Below are 20534 nucleotides of genomic sequence, written 5' to 3'. Positions count from 1 at the left end.
GTCTGTATCTAGAACAGCATCTGGGGCTAGCATTTCATAATGGGACATTACAGTCAGTTGTTTTAGTGCACCACTGTGTCTACTCCTTTGGTTGTTACAGCTTTCACATTGTATTCAGTGTTTGTGTGTATTGATTGAATCTTTTCAAATGTTTCAGTCCTCTGCAGCTGTCATATTCCCCTATCAGTCAGCAGTCTTCTCACTGCATGTTGACCGTTCAGTTATTACCTTTTAGTGCGTTTCCCATTCCTTAAAGAAACTTCGAAATGCATGATGGAGTGTTTAAGTGATGGAAAGCAGTATCCTTTTTGGAATTGCAGCTTTGGGTAATCAATACACTAAACAGCACACTGAAATCAAAACCATTTTAATGAGAGCTCCTGTTAAGTTTCACGATCCAATAGGTACAGTAAATGCAATGAAGGCGTGCACATTGCTGCAATATGTATTACACTCTATGATGTTGTTTACTGTATCCCAGATGTCATGTGGGTTCAAGCATTCAGCTGTGGTTACCGCAGATGGCAAGCTGTTCACGTTTGGAAATGGAGACTATGGTCGGCTGGGCTTGGGTAACACTTCCAATAAGAAACTCCCTGAGAGAGTCACAGCACTAGAAGGCTATCAGGTCGGACAGGTAAAGTATAGTCACTATATTCTCAAAACAAGAGTCAAAGTGGAACACCCCCCCGTAACACACATTTGTCAGACTAATTCAACCCTGGTTTACTATCCTGATGTCTTAACAGTCTGATTTTGTAAAATGTCAATTCATAAATCGGGGTTGTACCTGATAAAGCCAGATGTGTTTTTTTTAATTCAGGTTAAACCTGATTGTACCAAGTTTAAACGAATGGATCCCTTCACTGATGTTAAGCTAGGATACATTATATCCTTGATCAATGAGCAGGATCCCTTTTTTTAAATTTACCCTAATCCTGAAAAAAAAAAAAAAAACTATTAATCTGAAGCAATTTTAATAATCTTCTTGAACACATACATGTTTCTAAAAGCATTTCTTTTTACAGGTGGCCTGTGGTCTGAACCATACCCTAGCAGTATCAGCAGATGGAATGATGGTTTGGGCTTTTGGAGATGGAGACTATGGGAAGCTTGGGTTAGGAAACTCGACAGCTAAATCTTCTCCACAGGTAGGTTATCCAAAACTGAAAAGGGTTTCCTGAAACCATTGTTTATTATTTCCTCCAGTGATGATCTAAACCGAATTGAATGTTGTCATTCCAGAAAGTGGACATGCTTTGTGGCATTGGTATAAAAAAAGTGGCCTGTGGCACGCAGTTCTCAGTTGCTTTAACAAAGGACGGTCACGTCTACACATTTGGGCAAGGTATGATGTTTTAAACATTCTTAAACTAGATAAAAATAAAAATGTTATAAAGACTTGCTATAAGATGTTTTACCATTTTTGGGTCATCTGCTGAATCTTGCAATAGGTTTCATGCAGTTATAATCAATTCAATAAGATGGCAGCAATGAGCCTTTTTGTCATGTCATACCCTGAAGGGTGGATGAATAATTTTAAAAGTTCTATCAGCATGTTGGTGTTTAGGTTATCGCTAAAGTAAGCCATGTGTGTTTCTTTGTTATGTAACTATATTGTATATAAATAAATAAAATCACCATTATAATGTCACATTATCTTATTGGCACTTGCAGACCGTCTGATTGGCTTACCAGAGGGTCGAGCACGAAACCACAACAGACCTCAGCAGGTCCCTGCACTCTCTGGCATCTTTATTGAGGACGTTGCCGTGGGAGCTGAACACACCCTGGTGTTGTCTCTTACCGGCGATGTCTACGCCTGGGGGAGCAATTCAGAGGGACAGGTAAGCAATGAATAGTCGTATTTAAAGCTTTAATGTACCTAGTGTTACCTGATTAGACCTTATTTCGATGTAGGTTTACAACCCCAGATAGAAAAATATGTTAGGGTGATCTGGTGGCTGAAACTGTAATCTGCTACCTTTAGTATTGCGACAGTGTAAGAATGCAAGAAACAGTGTTAATGAAGTCTTTCCTGGGTGGGTGCGGTCTTGTGTGTGTCCTCTGAATGGCAATTCTTTTTTTTTTTTGTTAGATACTGAAGTTAAATGTTACATCTTTAAATAGTTATCCTACAGTAGTATTTTGGTTAAGTAAAGTCTTTGGCTCACGTAAATAATTTGCAATGTGCAAAAGCTCAATGGGCAGCAAATGTAATGTAATGACATCTAAATCCTTTGTTGTTCCATTAGCTCGGACTTGGCCACACAAACCATGTGAGAGAGCCGACTGTGGTGACCATGCTCCAAGGAAAGAACTTTCATCAGATCTCAGCTGGGCGCTGCCACAGTGCTGCATGGACTGCGCCCCCAGTACCACCAAGGGCACCCGGTAATGTATTCTTCATTCTGACACTGCTAACATCAGCATGATCAGGGGGTGCTCAGTTTTGTTTGCTCTTCATAAGCATTTTTTCAACTTGATTCTGCCCTAAATACTCAAGCCCTTTTTCCCCATCACTATATATGGCAGAAAAAAGAATCTGTGCATTGAGCAAACTTTATATTATTCAAAGCAAGAAGCACAAAGATTTGTAGGTTCCTCACAAAAAGGCTTCAGATAAAACATGCACGTGCTAGTAATATAAATTGAACCCGATGATGCGAGTCTAGCATTTACCTTCCATATTATTTTTCTTGAAGGTGCGTCCGTGCCTTTGCAGCTAGGCTTGCCCCTTTCCGTACCCCCTCAGTACAGCAGTCTGAAGGAAGTCAGTATAGAGACTGTGCGGGCCAGACTGAGGCTGCTCTACCACTTCTCAGATCTCATGTATTCTTCCTGGAGGTTACTGAACCTCAGCCCCAATAGCCAGGTGAGTTCAAGCTTTAATATGTAACCAATTGCAATGGAATAATGTACTCTCACTACTTGGAAAGGATGTGTTCAGTATTATAGTATTAATTGTATTCTTATTTTACTCATCTGAACTTGTAAGATTATAGCAGGGAAGGTCTCAAATTCAAATACAGTGAGGTTCCTTCACTTTATTTTCAATTCACTGAAATGTCCAGTACTGCCTTGTGTTCTGCTCCGTGTTTGGCCAGTTGTGGTAGCCAACACCTAGATTTTCAAACCTGATCCAGATTTGGGCCTTTCTTCCATTACAGCATTATATGGATCATTTTAAACATGTGAAACTGCCATTTGATGGTAATTACATTTCAACAATCAGTTCTGTAAGACGCATGGAATTAATCATTTAATCAAGTGATTATAAAATATAAGATTACACTGAATCACTTAACCCACTGTCTGTTATATTACAGAGCTGCACTTCCCATTACAATGCAGGGACATGGGGAATAGTTCAAGGGCAGCTGAGGCCTTTACTAGCAACAAGAGTTTACACTCTTCCTATGGTACGCTCTATTGGTAAAACCATGGTCCAAGGCAAGAACTATGGCCCACAGATTACTGTGAAAAGAATATCTACAAGGTATTGTTTTTGTTGTTGTAAATTTTCTATTTAAACTAATCATTTTAAAAGTACTTTGCATCAGCACCATGTTTCTAACTGTTGCTTTCTGCTTGCTTTCAGAGGCCGCAAGTGCAAGCCTATTTTTGTGCAGATAGCCAGACAAGTAGTGAAGCTGAACGCTTCAGACCTCCGCCTGCCCTCTCGCGCCTGGAAAGTGAAGCTGGTCGGCGAGGGAGCGGATGACGCAGGAGGAGTCTTTGACGACACTATTACAGAAATGTGCCAGGTACCACATTTACATACAGCTGTTTGACCGAAAGTAGGATGTGTTTGTTTTTGGGTTTTTTTACAGAGCAGTTCAATTTAAGGGGATGGTTGGAGGAAATCAATGTTCACATTGCGGATTTAAAATCTTTAAAGTTTTTTGTTTTGTTTTTGTTTTTCCAAAGGAACTTGAGACAGGTGTGGTAGACCTGCTCATTCCATCTCCAAATGCCACAGCAGAAGTGGGGTACAACAGAGATAGGTAAGCATTCAGTAATTCTCTCATAAAGAAATACAAAAAAAAAACGTTAGTAGTTGGTTGTGGTGATCTGAAACCTACTCTTCAATGCAACCTGTACAGAGTTAAAAACACAGGCTGTAAGACTTGGTGACAAGTATTCTGTGGGGGTGACCTTTTCTTATAAGCTACTGTATCAGCTACTTACAGTGATCCTCTATTTACTGTGGAACCAGCTCCATTTTGCAAGCCTGGATGACAGCCATTATGAAGTCTGCAGCCTCCTTCTGCATCACTCTGGGTTTAATTAGATTGGCCTGTTGAATTATGTAACCAGAACATGTATCCTGTTCAGTTCCCTTAAGTTTCTGTCTAAAGGGATTCTAGTAAGAATGTGCAACACTTTCAAGCCGCTTTTTAAAATGTTAATGCAGACGTTGGAGTATATATAAATCTAATGTAAACAGCCGTTGATATAAATATTCAATAATCATTAAGTAGTGGACCCTCTGAAATATGCTAAAGAGACATGCTCATGTTGGTATTTGGTACACAAAGGGGCCTGTTTTTATTCTAAACGGGGACTGTATTTCAATATGTCGCAGTTTAGGTCAATTGAATAGACCCCATTGAGTCAGTGTATGATAAAGTGTAACTTCTTTCATTTTCAGATTCTTGTTCAACCCTTCGGCATGTCTAGATGAGCACTTTATGCAGTTCAAGTTTCTGGGTATTTTGATGGGTGTTGCCATTCGTACAAAAAAGCCTTTGGACCTCCATCTGACCCCAATGGTCTGGAAGCAGCTCTGCTGTATCCCGCTCATTCTGGAAGACCTGGAGGAGGTAGACTTGCTTTACGTACAGACACTCAACAGCATTCTTCACATTGAAGATAGTGGGATTACAGAGGAGAATTTCCATGAGGTACAGTAAAGCTTAATAAACGTGTTACTGATTTTTCCATAGACATTTTCCATTTTAGGATGTCTGGTATATCAGGTTAGTCCAGTATAAAATATGTCCCTGTTATAAAAGCTTTTATAAATAGCATTGTGCAATGCAATATACATACTACAAGGCAGAGCATGTACTGTTGACACAGCACACCCTGGTAAGATTTAGAAGAATTCCCAATTGAACCTTACTGGAAGTAGAAATAGATTTTTATAGCTTTACACTGCAATGCAAGAAGGGTGGTATCTGCATTTCATGTTGCCTGGATATTATGCCCATTCAGATTTGGTTTTGAACTGTTTCTCTTGGTAGCAAATTTGGCAAGAAGCTAAATCAATAATTCTAATATCTGTGGCCATGATGTACAGCTTAATGGAGCATGCAGTGGTGGTGAAATGATTCATTTTGTATTGATGAATTGTGATGCTGCCGTACATGATTGGTATCGTAATACAGAGGTTGTGGATCATAATACAGGACCGAAAGCATGACACAGCTACTTGCAGTGCACCCAATAATTATAGGTTTATAGTTGGTATGAAAACATTTTTCCTTTGCCTTTTAACAAAGCAGTCCATCAATAATGTTGTCTGATCACACACTGGATAAAGGCGTCGTCCAAAAAAATAAATAATAATAATAGCCTGCAAGTCCATTGTGTCATTACACCGCTTTAGGCTCTGGTTATTGGCCCAATCTAATCTTTATTGGATAACTAAATTGTGTATTTTTGTTACATTACATGTAACAGCATTTCAATGGATCCAATTTGTGAATGTACAATGTGGATGTAAGGGCAGCAGTGTGGAGTAGTGGTTAGGGCTCTGGACTCTTGACCAGAGGGTTGTGGGTTCAATCCCCAGTGGGGGGACACTGCTGTTGTACCCTTGAGCAAGGTACTTTACCTACATTGCTCCAGTAAAAACCCAACTGTATAAATGGGTAATTGTATGTAAAAATAATTAAATAATGTGATTTCTGTATAATGTGATATCTTGTAACAATTGTAAGTCGCCCTGGATAAGGGCGTCTGCTAAGAAATAAATAATAATAATAATAAATAATAATAATGTAAAGCCTGTATATTTTAAGTACTGATAGAGTAAATGTCCTGCTCTTACTAAAGAAGTAACATTTAAGAAATGCTCAACCTATTGAAGCTTGCCAGCAATTTGTAATAAGGCCTAGTTATGTTTCCTCTTTTATGAAGGTTGTTTGTAAATCTTTTTATTCATTTAAAATAGTTGTATGGTTATTCGTTTTAAGTCTGTTCTTTTAAGCTTTTTATTGTTCACAAAAATAGAAATATTCAAAATTGCATGGGGTGTAAAAATATCTAGGGTGTGAAAAGGATTTAATTGAATGATTCTGTAGTTGAAAAGTGTTTTGCGTTCATGATTTTGCATTTCAGATGATTCCTCTTGACTCATTTGTGGGCCAGAGTGCTGATGGCAAAATGGTCCCTATAATTCCTGGAGGAAACAGTATCCCACTGACCTTCTCCAACAGAAAAGAGTATGTGGACCGTGCCATTGAATACAGACTTCACGAAATGGATCGCCTAGTAAGAGTTTTTACTTTTTATCTGTTCTGCAGAATATAGAAAAATAATTCTGTGGGTGAAATTGAAATCCAGTCACACAGCCTGAAAATAGGGTCTTGAATACCTTTCATTCCCCTTTCTTATTCCTAACTTATGTATTTGTTGTGGTGGATTAGTGCATTTTGAAAAACGATTTTCCTTCAATGTTTAGCTAAGGCAGTTTTTATTTTGTTTTTCTGTATGATGCACAAGTTACTGACTTGTGTTCTCATTTTAGGATTCAGTCAATGAATGTTTAGGCTTTGCTTACAGTGTCCTGTATTGTCTATACAGTGTAAAGATCTGTCACCAGTTCCGTGCCCTCCCCAGTCAGATTGTGAAATGCTGAGGGAGCATGCATTGTTTTCCGGGTTTAAATCCATCCTGTCTTTGTGTGTTCAGGTGGCTGCGGTTCGGGAAGGGATGTCCTGGATAGTGCCAGTTCCACTGCTCTCCCTCCTCACTGCCAAGCAGCTGGAACAGATGGTGTGTGGCATGCCCGAGATATCGGTGGAGGTGCTGAAGAAAGTGGTGAGATACCGAGAGGTAGATGAACAACACCAGCTGGTGCAGTGGTTCTGGCAGACCCTGGAGGAATTCTCCAATGAGGAGAGAGTCCTGTTCATGCGCTTCGTGTCTGGGAGGTCCCGACTGCCTGCCAACACTGCTGATATCTCTCAGAGGTTTCAGATCATGAAGGTTGACAGGGTAAGTGAACTCCTCCACCTATATATTTTTATTTTTACTTCTGTTTAGAATGGGGGTGAGAGTTGGCTTTTCAGCCCTTATAATTTTCATCAATCCGCAGAATGGGGTGGTGGTTATTTAATGAAGCAAAGGTTAAGAGTAATGTAGTATTTTGGAAATATTATATAATGGGATTAAGTCAATTCCTTAACCCTTTGCGGTCCAATGTCGGACCCTATCCGACATTATCAAAAAGATGCAAAAAACGGGTTTCTAGTCGTTTTTTCTCCGGAAAAAGCAGAGAAAAACATTCAATGGCCGAGTGGGAGCGTCAGGAACCGAGATAACCCGAAAAAAAAGAGCGTATCTCATGAATAGTCATACTTGCCCCTGGCATCAGGTAACGGCGGCCATAAGGAAACAAGCTGGCTGCTAGTGCATCAGCGCAGAGAATATCACAGACATTTGCAGAGCTAATAATGACTTGGATTGCATTATTGAGGCGTCTGGTGATAAAACAAGTGATCAGGAGATGATTGATCGGTATGTACAACTATTGTTATTACCTATTTCTTAGCATGTGAAAGCAATTGCGAACAAAAGGGTGGGGCGGGGCTGGAGATGCCTAGTGAGTGCTTTGTTGATATGCAGGGCCATTTAAACCCATTTGACTGTGGGGGAAAAAAAATACTTTTAAACCATGCATCTAAAATTAACTGCGCGTGTGAAAGTAAATTGGACGCGCCTGACACGCACTTAGTAAATGGACTGCAAAGGGTTAAGTGTCTCATGCTTATTATTTGCCAATACAAATAATGGATCTGGCTGGTTATACACTCTTTTACTTGTGTAACAAATTGCCTTTTTGTTTCCCACTATGTTTGCTTTTTTTCTTTCCTCTATAGCCGTACGACAGCTTGCCTACCTCACAGACCTGCTTCTTTCAGCTGAGACTCCCACCATATTCCAGTCAAGCAGTCATGGCTGAGCGCCTTCGTTATGCTATCAACAACTGCAGATCTATTGACATGGACAATTACATGCTCTCCCGCAATGTGGACAATGCGGAAGGCTCAGATACAGACTACTAATGACGTAGTGTGAACAAAACAACCTTATTTGAAACATGGTGCCAGGTGGAATGTTGAAACAAGCAGAATATCACAGTAACAAGTAGTCTACTCTTAGATACAAAGAAATATACAATTGGTCATGTTTTAAATTTTTCGGTGTACTTGCAAACGTAATCAATCAATTAAATGTTAGTTTTTTTTTCACTTAGTGTTTTATTAGCAGTTGCACAATCAAATGGAGCAGTGCATTTTTTTTGTTTTAAGTTTGCATGGAGATATGATTCATTTTATTGGGAAACGTGTACAGATGAACAAGCCCAATGAAAAATGTACATTGTGTATAATTGTTCGTTAGGGAGAACAGTTTTACATAACTATTCATATTTATTTTATTTTAATTTTGAATTGCCTGTGCAGTTTCCTAAAGCAGAAAAGAAATATCAATAAATGCTTAAATAATAATACCCTTCTTGATTTCATTGCTTGGCCTTCATTTAAATATTTAACTACACTTCCCTTTTAGGTTTTGTTGTTTACCTTTTAATTATGATGCATGTAATTGCTTGTTGTACAAAGCATATTTTCTAACCCAGACTTAGAAAACTGAAGTGCAACAAAAAATGAGCTGCTTTCATCTAATTAATACAACCACATTTATTTCAAAGTATAAAATACCACACCTTAAAAGGCCACTTTTGTAGTGTAAATTAACAACCTGGACATGGTTAGTAATATTTACAAATATTTCCCACTCCCTTTACCTGTACACATTCCCTAACTGTGCCAACATAAATGCTACTGTGTTACACTTGATGACAGTACAGTTGGCAGGGTTGAATAATGTACTTGTAATACAGAAAATGGCAAATTCCAAAGGAAGGTTCTAGGATATAAAGATCCTTTAGAGGTCCTCTCAAAGTTGTCATTTTATCACTATTGGCTACAGTATACAGGTAAACCTGAACAGATCAGATAAACTGGTACCAAGAGACTTTCAAAACATATACTGTATTTCACATTCTTCACAATGGCACTATGCAGGGTTTAAAAGCAACACCATATCCATGCTTATTTTACTATTTGTACAACTGAAATAAGTAGCAATAGCTGTTTATAGCTTCACACTGATTATTTTACTATGTGTACTGCAAGAAAGGCATTACATTTGCCACAGAGTAGGTGTTAGTTTTTTTGCCTTGACAGTGCCAGGTCGAGGTAGTAATGTTGTATATGTACATTTGAACTACATGTAAAGTCTAATACATGGTAGCAGTCACATCATTAACTCACAACGTACTGCTTTAAATCTTACATTCAACACCCCCTTTCAGATATCTATGAATATTCTAGGACGACATGCTACATTGATCACGTCATTTTTTTTAGTATCTGAATACCTTAGTAACTAATGTTCCTGTCACACCTTATTCAGACTGCATTCCCTTAACAGATGGTTGATTCTACAAATATTCATGCAAAGACCCTAATGTACCATACTGGAAGGACAATCTTTGTACCTGAAGAGACAACCTATCCAGTATTATGCATCAGGGTTTTTCACAAGGCTAGGAATTTATTACACTGCAAAACAGCAGTTGTGCAAACATTGATGTCTCATACAAATGCTTTACATCCTTCAAAAAAACACAGTGGAGTTTTCTTACAAAGAGCCGCTTGTTTCTGTTGTACTCCTTTTGCCTTTATCACTGATAATACTATCCCTGGATTGCAACAGTCTTTCTAAACACGGAGCATTCATTTTGCTGGTTGGTGGTCTGCAGTGGCTGGGGTTTGTCCATGCGTCTGTGCTAGAGGAGACCATGTTGTCTTGCATAACGTCCTGGCCTCCAGGGGTGGTTCTGTGTCTACCTGGTGCAAGCCCCAGTGAGGAGCTACAAATAGGTGACGTATGGAGCCATTTGAAGTTTGTGGCTGAAAATGCAGCTGGTTCACCATTTCCATGGGTTTTGTTGCATGAAGGAAGAATATTGGGAAGTGCAGGGTCTGCTTTTGGGATACTGACTGCAGATGCAGGGGTCACAGTGTCCGTACACATCTGTGGAGCAACAAAACAAGTGAGCGCTAGTTTGTACTGTGTAGAAAGTCATGTCATTTATACCAAAACGGAACAATATTCTCAGTATAAATCTGCACAGGACAATCATCGAATTTGCAAATGTAAAAGGTGCGACAAAGTGTCCAACTGACTTAAGTATGTTGTTAACATAAAAGGGAGGCCTGACTTTTACAAAGTTACAATATAATCATATAGGAGGGTTAACCCTTTGCGGTCCATTGTCGGACTGGGTCCGACATTGCAATTATTCCTCACAGGTCCTTTGTCGGACTGGGTCCAACATCAATATAGCAACGCAATAAACGGGTGTCTAGTCGTTTTTTCTCCGGAAAAAGCCGAGAAAACCATTCAATTGCCGAGTGGGAGCGACAGGAGCCGAGACAAGTCGGGGGGGGGGGGGGGAAAGGCGTATCTCATGAATAGTCATACATGGTATCTGGTATCAGATAATGGGGGCGGACGTAAGTAAACAAGTTGGCTGACTGAATCAGCGCACAGAAAACGCGGACATTTGCAGAGCTTTTATGAGATGTTATAGTAATAAAATAATGACTTGGATCGCATTATTGAGGAGTTTGGTGATAAAACGAGTGATCCGGAGATGATCGATCGGTATGTACGACTATTATTATTATTATTATTATTATTATTATTATTTATTTCTTACATAGGTGAACGCTATAGCAAACGAAAGGGTGGGGCGGGGCTGGAGATGCCTAGCGAGTGCTTTGTTGATATGCAGGGCCATTTAAACCTGTTTGACTGTGAAAAAAAACACTTTTAAACAGCGCGTCTAAAATTAACTGCGCGTGTGAAAATTAATTAGACCTGGCGTGCCTGACGCGCAATTAATAAATGGACCGCAATGGGTTAAAGCCATGCTGGTGTGTTTTTTTTTTTTTTTTTTTTTTCAAACATCCTTCAAAATTAACAAAATTGTAATTATGAAAAAGTAGCAGATAAATAACACCTAAAAGGTCTTATGTTACAGTACCAGTCTTGCATGAAAACTGTGCATCAGGGTAAAAAGGGGTCTTCTAAATTAATGGGAAGGTACCAGTGTTTTAAAAGTATACCAAGTATATTGCTAAAGAAAGCAAAACACAAAAATACCTTTAGTTTTTTTGAGATTGTAGTTTCATCCTTTGTATCATTTGTGACTTGGACACCAGGGAACCAATTCTTCAGCATCACCTCCACCTGAAGAAGGATCTTTATGTACCGCTCACTGGAAAAACAAAAATGCCACAATAAGAAATCTCGCCATTTTAAATGCAACTACACACTAGAACTTAAGTGTGTGTTTTTTTGTGTTTTTTTTTTTTAATAAAATCAATCATGATTACTACTCTGCTTTTTGAAACTGAGAATGATGGATAGCTATGGGGTTGCTGGCAGATGGGAGTTTTTAAAACTTGTCAAAAGACACTAATCTCAATCTATTCACCAGCGCCATTATAAATCCAAGTCACCTACAGCAGGTGATGCTAACATCTGGAATACATTGAAAACAGGCCAATTAAAACACAATATTTTCTGTATTTCTTATTTTAAAATAATTGCTTTAGGTTTTAAAATGGCATAAGCCAGCACTTGAAAACCTATTCTTAGGAGCACAGTGCATGCTAGGTAATGTGTTTTCCTATCAAGTTTGTGTATTTTAACACTTAATGAAATGTATATCCAAAAGATGTATTTGTGCTTCTCCACTGTATGTTGTATGGGGGAATCGTAGATTTCAAGACTAAGAGCACCCCTCAAAATATAATTTACACTGTAGTGGATCTGCTTGGTTCCACTAATATTAGATTCTTAAAAATCTACATTCAAGCCAAGCCGAAAGGGGTACCTAACTTAAGGAAGTCATCCAGAAACTAATTAAGTCACTAGCTTAAAGACAAACAAATCTCCAATGCTTCTCAATTCCAATTCCTAGAAGACAGATGGTTAATTGGAGTTGGTAGACATCACATGGCTTGGATCCACCTGCTGTGTACTCAGCAGGTGTTTGATATCTCTGGTGACACATTACATAGAACAACAGCTACTTAAAATGTCATTTTCTTTGTTACTTCCTACTGTACCCACCCCCAGAGTGTGCACCAGGCTGCCTCCTATTCATTAGTGTGTGTGGGGGGATGCAAGCAATCTCACTTTTTTCTATCATACACACTTTTGTAATGAAATTAACTGCTGTGTTTAACACAAAGAGGGCATTTTGCCAGATATTTTCAGAGTAATGTTTCACACATTCAGGAAATAGCTACTGTATAATATACTACAGCTATACAATGTTACACAAAAACTCTCATAAGAGGCATCAGACTGCAAGAGGATGTAAATGTGCTAGTTTACAAACAGCAGTGTTGGTGGTCTGGTAACTTGCAGTTCAGCATTGTCACAACCCCTCAGGGTGCGAGTTGTAATAGCAGTAATGCCCATTACATGACATGCATGTGAGTCTGTATTATTGAAATTAAAAACAGGGTACTCTGATGGAACCCAACTGATTCTGTGTGCTCTGAAGTATAAGTACTGCAGTGGAAGTAAAGCATACACCACTCATAGATTAAAGAAAGCTGCCGAGATAATTACCCCATGTGTGGATTCTGCAGAACGCCCATTATTCTCTGGATTCTGTCCATAGCAACACTCTCTTGGAAACTGCTTAAACCTAAAATGAGAATTTCAAAATGCACTGAGAGCTTTTGTTCAATCAGTGTAACAAACTACGTTGGGTTCTCTACAGTACAATAATATTAAATTAAAAAAACATCCAAGAAATTAATTACACAAGGCTTGGGCAGCAGGCAATACAGTCTTCCTCAGCATATTATTCTCTCTGAGATTATACTTAGAGTAAAATCATGTTTATCTATTCTTAAACTAAAATAGTTTGATATATTTGATTTCTCCCCCTCCAAGCCAATAAATACCTTAGTAAACTAACATTCTGTTACCAGCTAAATTAACACCTTTAATAAAAGTAACAGGGAGCCACTTGCCAGTTAAAATGGTAATTTACCAAATCATTCTCCAACTCAACTTTGTTTGAAATGTTTCATTTATTTTTAAACTGATACATTTATATAACTTGGTCACGTTCCGTCTAGAAAGCCCTCCAATGGGAATGGTTTGCATAAGTGCAAAACTAGTTGATTCAACAGTTGAAAGGAAAATTGTTATCCATAACTATGACACACTCGATAATGATGAATTTTCGTTTCGACTACAGGTCTTTCTCAATGTCTTCGATGTTCATCACTGAATTTCTTTTAGTATTTCAAGAAGATAGAAACATTTGCCTTGTGTTTCATTGCCGTTAGTGTTATAAATCAGTGCAAGTTTCAGAGCATGGCACGTTAATGAATAATTCCCTGCTAACAGCTACTTGCCATCAGTTAACTCAGTTCTACATATTCTACAGTGAAGGCTTGATGACTTGGTAGGGCAGTTGTTGATGTGCAGTAAGGAGATGGTACACACACACACGTTCTAATATTAGTCGAAGGCCACTCACCTTTACTGTATCTCCCTGATCGGAGGCCAATCAAGATTGAAGACAGTGGCTGGATGTAACACTGCAGCTCCAAACACTAAAATCAGAGGTTTTGTGATAAAAAAGGGTTAATAAATTAAGCCTAATTAATAAATGTATAAATAAAACTAAAAAAGAGCAGTTCAGTGACTAATGTTTTGTCAAAGTGTAAATCTCAAGGTCTTGATCAAAAACTAGTCTGACTAAGATCCAAAGCCTGATCTAAACCAATGTCACATAAAATACCCTCTGCTTCTTGTTCCCTTCAAATCTAGCCAATGGACATCCACAATTCCTATACTGTACATTCTCACTGTGTGCAACTTACCTACAGTACAGACACACAATGTAATGGAAAACACAAACATGATGATCAAAGATCAAGTTTGCACCTTTAGAACTCTTATCCAAGTATGTCTCTAAACATTCAGACAAAGAACCACACATTATATGTGCATTCTATTGATGTATTCATTTATTTTCAGATATGAAGTGCTTGTTCCATTATATGATGCATATTTCAGTGTGGTAGCGTCACACGTCCACCAGGTTGCATACAGACGTGATAGTCATTTTCTCATCTGAACGTCTCAGCCAACAGTGACCTCATGGTATCTCTCTGAGAGTGGGTGGCAATGACCTTAGCTTGTAAACGCTTTTGAAGCATGTACAAAATGAGAGAGTAGACTCAGAAGCAACATCCACAGTATGTACATGCAAGTGTGCCAAACAGACTGTTCCATATATCCCCTAGATTAGACAACAATAGATTCAATAGGATGAGTGGTCCTTTAGATGTGAAAAAACGTGCATACATGCAGACAGATGGGACATCTCCTTACTACATCCTCGGATTCTAGGATATACAACTCTGTACAGACATACAGGCACCTCAAATACTGTATATCCTTTTGGCCAGGGATAATCAAGGTTAAATTTAGCTAAGCCCACCTTCCTTATTTTTTCCTGTGCTTGATGCGATGCAAAAAGCTAACACTTATCTAGGTTCAACCTGTCTTTTTCAAAGTGTTTCCTATAGAGGCAGTAGTATCATGGGGGGAAATTTCCTCTCGGCTACATAGGCATATTGTTGTTGGCAGCTCTGCTACGGTTAGCTATGGACCCAAGGACTGTGCAGACTGTTATCGTATTGCAGTGAGAACAGCTGAACACACTGAACTAGTTTCACCGATAAGCAGAGGAACAATACTGGTTGGACTGTTTTGTGTTTATGTCAATATTTTGAACACCAGGGTAATCCCTGAGAGGCAATCATCACATGGATATTCAGCTTTACAGTCAGGTGCCCGAATGAACAGTTCACTGTTAAACTTAATAGATAACTGGCCCCCAAAAAATAAATGGCGTTAACGATAGCATGAACTCTACTTTGTTAATCCATACACTACAGGTACTATTCAAGAACTGGGCCCAACTTGTTAACATTTTTATTTTTCATAAAAAGGATGCAAATTGTTCTAAAATGTAATAAATCTTGCCAATCACCTCAAGTCTTTGTGAGCAAACATCTCCTATAATCACTGTAGGCTGCAGCTGGTGTTTGTCCAGCAGTCTTATTATGTTCTCCAAGGTTTTAATAATTTCGTTGCAAGCTGGGTTAGAAATGAGTCACTGTCTGAATCTTACCTTGTGAGCAAACATGTCATCCTTATTCGAGTACCCCGTGTGTGCGCCTTCTCTCTGTTCCAATTCCCTTGTGCTCATTTTCCTTTTCAGAGTCTGTTTGGCCATATTACTGTGCAAGCATTCAGACTGGTCAATATTCATACACACCGTGGAAACGGCTGCTTCCTGCGGTCCCGAATCGCTCCTCCTTTTCCAGGACACATCGCTTTTGGCAAGGTGTGAATTGCAGCTCGAGGGAACTCCTTCATTACACTGATCAGAGTCTCCAGGTAAATGGAAGTGCTCCCTGTCCAGGCTGTGTTTCTGCTCACTCGTAGGGCAGGTGTGAGTTAAACTGGGCGGAGTCTCGCTGGAACGGCAGGAGTGCTGTGGCAAAGGGGAAGTCCTCGCCTGTCCATCGCTTTCGGACTCAAAAACACTGTCATCATCATCGCTGGCTAACCAGTCTATGGAACAGTCCGAATCGGAAGTAGACATCCTAAGACAGTAGTCTTGTACGACAAGCATTCATTACTATCGTCTGAAAAGAGAGACAAGAAAATGAGCAATTAGTGGCACTTAACAGCAATTAATTTTGCATTATGATCCAGTAGGCAAAAATCAAGGAAACCATCACATCTGGAGAAAACCATTCACTGTTAACAGCCCGTTTCATCCCTCTCACAATCACCTGCATACTATTACTAAATATCTTGGTATCCAAGAACAGACAACGGTCTACCTTGCAACAAATTATTTTAACGAGCAAATCGTCTCACAGCAGTGGTATCCTAAAAAGTCATCAATTTTCTAGGAATTACGATGACCGGGGAGGGACTTTATTGCCTATTTTACCTACAGACAATTTGCTATAGCTTGGTATCCCAGAATCAATTATTATTATTATTATTATTAATAATAATATTATTATTATTTGTTTATTTAGCAGACGCCTTTATACAAGGCGACTTACAGAGACTGGGGTGTGTGAACTATGCATCAGCTGCAGAGTCACTTACAACTACGTCTCACCCGAAAGACAGAGCACAAGGAGGTTAAGTGACTTGCTCAGGGTCACACAATGAGTCAGTGGCTGAGCTGCAATTTGAACCAGGGACCTCCTGGTTACAAGCCCTTTTCTTTAACCACTGGACCACACAGCCTCCTATGATAATCATCCACTCTTTAAAATGCAAGTGATTAAGAAAGACATCCCATCAGTTCAGTGGCATCCTGACTGCATTAACTACCACTGCAGAATAACTGGGTGGAATTAAGTTAAATTATAAGATTAAAAGTAATCATCATTGAAGAAACATTTTGATGGTTGAAGAACATTTAACATTCACAGCTATAAAATTAATCAAAATCTTAGTGAATAATCTTGTAACAGGTAATGACTCAGTCCATTCACACATTAATGCTTTTGTTTTCTCTCCGATCATGCAAAAGATCGTTCCAGCTCAGGGGCTTAAGAGTATCCAAGCATATTCAGCGCACATAATGGGAAGTTATTACTGTGCTTCTTTGCATTAAGAAACAGATGAACCATACCTTAACAGAGCTAAACACACACAATCTGGTGTGAAGCTCAGGCTCAGACATAACAGAAACAGATACTGCAAAACTGTATCAGACGCTTTCATCTGCTTATCTTGAATACCCAAACTATGGTTGACTGTATATGGAGTATTACTTCCAATCATTTAATTAACTTACCATGAAAAAGTATCGCTGAATTATTGATGCAATGCATATTAAGGCATCAATTTGTTACAGAACAGTTCTTGTCCTGTATACGTAATGGTTTCAGCCTTACACCAAGGATGGAAATAAGACTCCAATTGCATCGCAGTTTGATCCATTCCTGTTTATACTGAGTTTAATTAGACACACCTGAGTTTGTTACATACTTACTGTGGCTAATCAAACTTGTATTAGAACCTGGAATAGGTGAAACTGCTATTTAATAGGAGTCTTATTTCAATCCCTGTTCCAGAAGGGTTAGTAAGTATTTGGTTTTCAAATTTAAAGGCCACTTTATGCTTGTTTCAAGAGGAAGCTTGCTCTTCCAGCAAAAGACAGTTCATTTGAAGTCAGTCACATTGAGTGTTTACAGGCTTCAAATGATTAAAACACAAATTTAAATCAGCAATCAAACTAAAAAAAATGCATTTAAAAAACATAAAAATGAATAAAGTAGAAATAAGAATTGCTATTGATTCCACACAAAAACGGTATCCTTCTCAGACGACTGTATACCTTAGCCTTATTTGGGTTATAAACGCAGTACTTTACAGTATATGAAGGTTACAACTACTGGCATGCATTGCTCTGTGAACATTAATATTTATTTTTGATCCTCATCAATATTCAAAAAAAGAATACAGTTCTTCATTTGCCAAAATAAAACCGTTGGTCTTTGAGGTTCTCCGTTTAAAAAAAAAAAAGAGCGAGAAAACAAAACCCATGACGTGTGTAAATGCAGTGAGTTAATAATGTATACAATCGTCAATAAAAAAAAAAGGAAAAACGTAATGTTCAGGACAATCGCATCACATACATTCACATACTAGAGCAAGGCACACCAACTGGGTAGTTAAAAACACAAAAAGCTGACCACATATTTCCTGCCCAATGTGAACGCAGCTCATACATGGTTATACATTTAAAAAAACATGTTCTTTAAGCGGTGTATTACTAGACTGTACTAAACGCAACACACCAGCTGAAAGTTACATATCACAAGGCGGGGCCCTTTTTTGACTGTAAATTATCACCAACACCCCACCCCGAATAAAAAAAAATCTCCCATCAGAATCAACGGTGCTGCCAGTTACTGTATATAAATGAACAGGCACTGTACTAGATACAGAGCCCCCATTAACCGAATTCAAAGTTTAGAAGAAAAAAAAAAGTCAATTTTAAAAAGGAAGGTTAACTTCGCAATTTTCTTTAGGTAAATGGCTGTAATTTAGTGTGTAGCATATCGCGAGCTCCCTGCGATGCCGTGTGCGCGTGTGTGCTGCCGGACTGGAACGCTCTCGAGGTGCTGTAGAATATTTTAAAAACCAAACCAAAAACACCAACGTTCCGGGAAGTAAGCACGCTTCAGGTCGTTCACTTTCAAACACGTCCCGAGTGGAGGTACCTAAATGATTTGGGTTATAAAGCTAACCATTATTTAAAAGAAATGCGTAACATACCTTATCGCAGAATAGAGCGCACCGCGAGTTCCTTTGTTCGTGAATCCAGGACGCTCTATACCGGTATTTCCAAACCCAGCTCTACACGCCTGTGTGATCTAGACCTGTAAAGAACCTCGTGCAGTGGCTCCCAAGGCAACGTGTCTACGGAGGCGTGCACAGACTCGGCGAGCTTTCTGATTGGCTCTTCCAAGCCGAAGACTAAGCAATAAACATCGGGGAAAACACCCGCTGCAGCCGATAGGCTACACATGCTTGCATATTTAAATTAGATGTAAATTACTTATAAACACGTGCAGACTGGTATCAGTTTCATCATTACAGGCAGACAGTGGAGACATGTAGAAGTTAGAGGCTTTTTTTTTCTTGGGAACTTTTTATGATTACTTGTGTCATTTGTAGCAGGTTAAGATCTTTGTTTTCAATTGCTGTGAGATGCGAATATTTCAATGTAGCTGTGTTGTGTTTGTTTTTTGTATTTTGTAGTGTAACGTTAAACTGTGCCACGTGCCATGGCTATATCTAAGTTAGCTCATGTATTTGAAAGGGATACAATACTTCAATTTCACAGCTGCTGCCTGGTGTAGATATCTGCCTGGTCCATGAGAGCAGTTCGTGTTTGAATGCGTAATTCAACGTGCCTCACCTTGCCTTTGGCAGTTGTACCGGGATCATGTGTGCTAATAAATTTGTCACAAATGATATTTCTACAGTTTGTTCAGATGGTGTCGGCGAATGAGATCATCTTTAAAAAACAAGCTAAAACCGGCCCTAGTTTTGTGTTGCTGAGGTGAAAAAAAATGTTATAACCAAAACGTACCAGCCACTTAAACCAACCCGCCACCCGTCTGTACATTTTCTGGTTTTAAATACATCAAACCTGATTATATATATATAAAAAAAATGTGTTAGATCGGTCACATGGAGTTCACTCCACATGCTGCGCTCCCTAAATGCCAATGCTGGCATATGTTTTAAACATTTCTAACAACTGTTAACTAAGACTTTCATATCAGGAGTATAAACATAAGTTTCTCCTAACAATCTGTCAGTTAAACGGTATGCCTTGTTAAATGAAGCCCGTGATCAATAGTTCATGGTGATGGGAATGTGTGCCTCACATTTCTGTACATAAAGGCCGGGTGGGGAATAGTGACGTTTTGCTGTACTGTATTTGTATGTGTTTGAAAAAAAGACCACATAGATTGTACGTCCTATAAAAAAAAAATAAAAAAAAATATGTACAGTGCACACAAACATGAATAAATGATTGGATGGAATAACATATAAAAAAGCACATCCACGTTGGCTTTCAGATTCTGCTTCCACGCAGTCCTGAGGCCATCTGAGGATCGCGAGTCTAAGAATGAGTCATCATCATTCAGCGTGAAAACGTGAGCCTGTGCGGGAAACACACCACTCTGTCCTTCCCTTTCAATTACTCACCTGCTTCATTAATTGAAAATACTTACACAACACAAACACACGCAATTCCCAATACAGTCATTGCATTTATAAAAACAGCCAGATTTTAAACACCCTAGGTACAGATTAGTCCGAGTCAATACTGGTGGTTGAGATTAAAACTCGCACAGATAAAGATAGTTCCTGTTAGAAGCCTGTTAAACATAAGTTCACAGTTTACATTACACAAGTGTGTGTGTGTGTTTTTTTTTTTTAATTGGATACAATTATTCAAATTAAGAGTTTAAAAGGATCTTATAAAATGCCCTTTCTGGGGCAATCGCAATTCTGTGGAATGCCCCTGTAAAAAAAAAAAAAAGAATACTATACACGATTGGAATTAC

The 20534-nt window shown here is 38.8% G+C and overlaps 2 protein-coding genes across 14 annotated transcripts in view; one reads left to right on the top strand and one right to left on the bottom strand.

Moving 5' to 3' along the window:
- LOC131700562 (probable E3 ubiquitin-protein ligase HERC1) overlaps window positions 1–8748 on the top strand; it is a 57425-nt gene extending 48677 nt beyond the window's left edge. For all 13 annotated transcript variants that reach the window (XM_058998580.1, XM_058998577.1, XM_058998582.1 and 10 more), the window contains 13 exons: window positions 482–637; window positions 1029–1151; window positions 1246–1348; window positions 1678–1847; window positions 2256–2394; window positions 2706–2875; window positions 3330–3499; window positions 3602–3767; window positions 3931–4007; window positions 4655–4907; window positions 6349–6501; window positions 6922–7227; window positions 8112–8748. In XM_058998580.1, the coding sequence (XP_058854563.1) occupies window positions 482–637; window positions 1029–1151; window positions 1246–1348; window positions 1678–1847; window positions 2256–2394; window positions 2706–2875; window positions 3330–3499; window positions 3602–3767; window positions 3931–4007; window positions 4655–4907; window positions 6349–6501; window positions 6922–7227; window positions 8112–8297 (2172 nt within the window). In that variant the 3' untranslated portion in view covers window positions 8298–8748. The remainder of the gene's footprint in view (window positions 1–481; window positions 638–1028; window positions 1152–1245; window positions 1349–1677; window positions 1848–2255; window positions 2395–2705; window positions 2876–3329; window positions 3500–3601; window positions 3768–3930; window positions 4008–4654; window positions 4908–6348; window positions 6502–6921; window positions 7228–8111) is intronic.
- A 170-nt stretch (window positions 8749–8918) lies between these two features.
- LOC131700563 (circadian-associated transcriptional repressor-like) lies at window positions 8919–18864 on the bottom strand. Its single transcript, XM_058998590.1, has 6 exons — window positions 18727–18864; window positions 15542–16061; window positions 13877–13952; window positions 12952–13030; window positions 11470–11584; window positions 8919–10335 (listed from the first exon to the last, which is right to left on the bottom strand). The coding sequence occupies exons 2-6, from the start codon at window positions 16046–16048 to the stop codon at window positions 9940–9942; spliced, it is 1173 nt and encodes a 390-aa protein (XP_058854573.1). The 5' UTR covers window positions 16049–16061; window positions 18727–18864; the 3' UTR covers window positions 8919–9939.
- Window positions 18865–20534: the final 1670 nt, after the last annotated feature.

The sequence above is a fragment of the Acipenser ruthenus genome, chromosome 24 (genome assembly GCF_902713425.1).
Source record: "Acipenser ruthenus chromosome 24, fAciRut3.2 maternal haplotype, whole genome shotgun sequence".
Classification (NCBI taxonomy): Eukaryota; Metazoa; Chordata; class Actinopteri; order Acipenseriformes; family Acipenseridae; genus Acipenser; species Acipenser ruthenus.
This window is presented reverse-complemented; position numbering and strand designations above follow the sequence as displayed.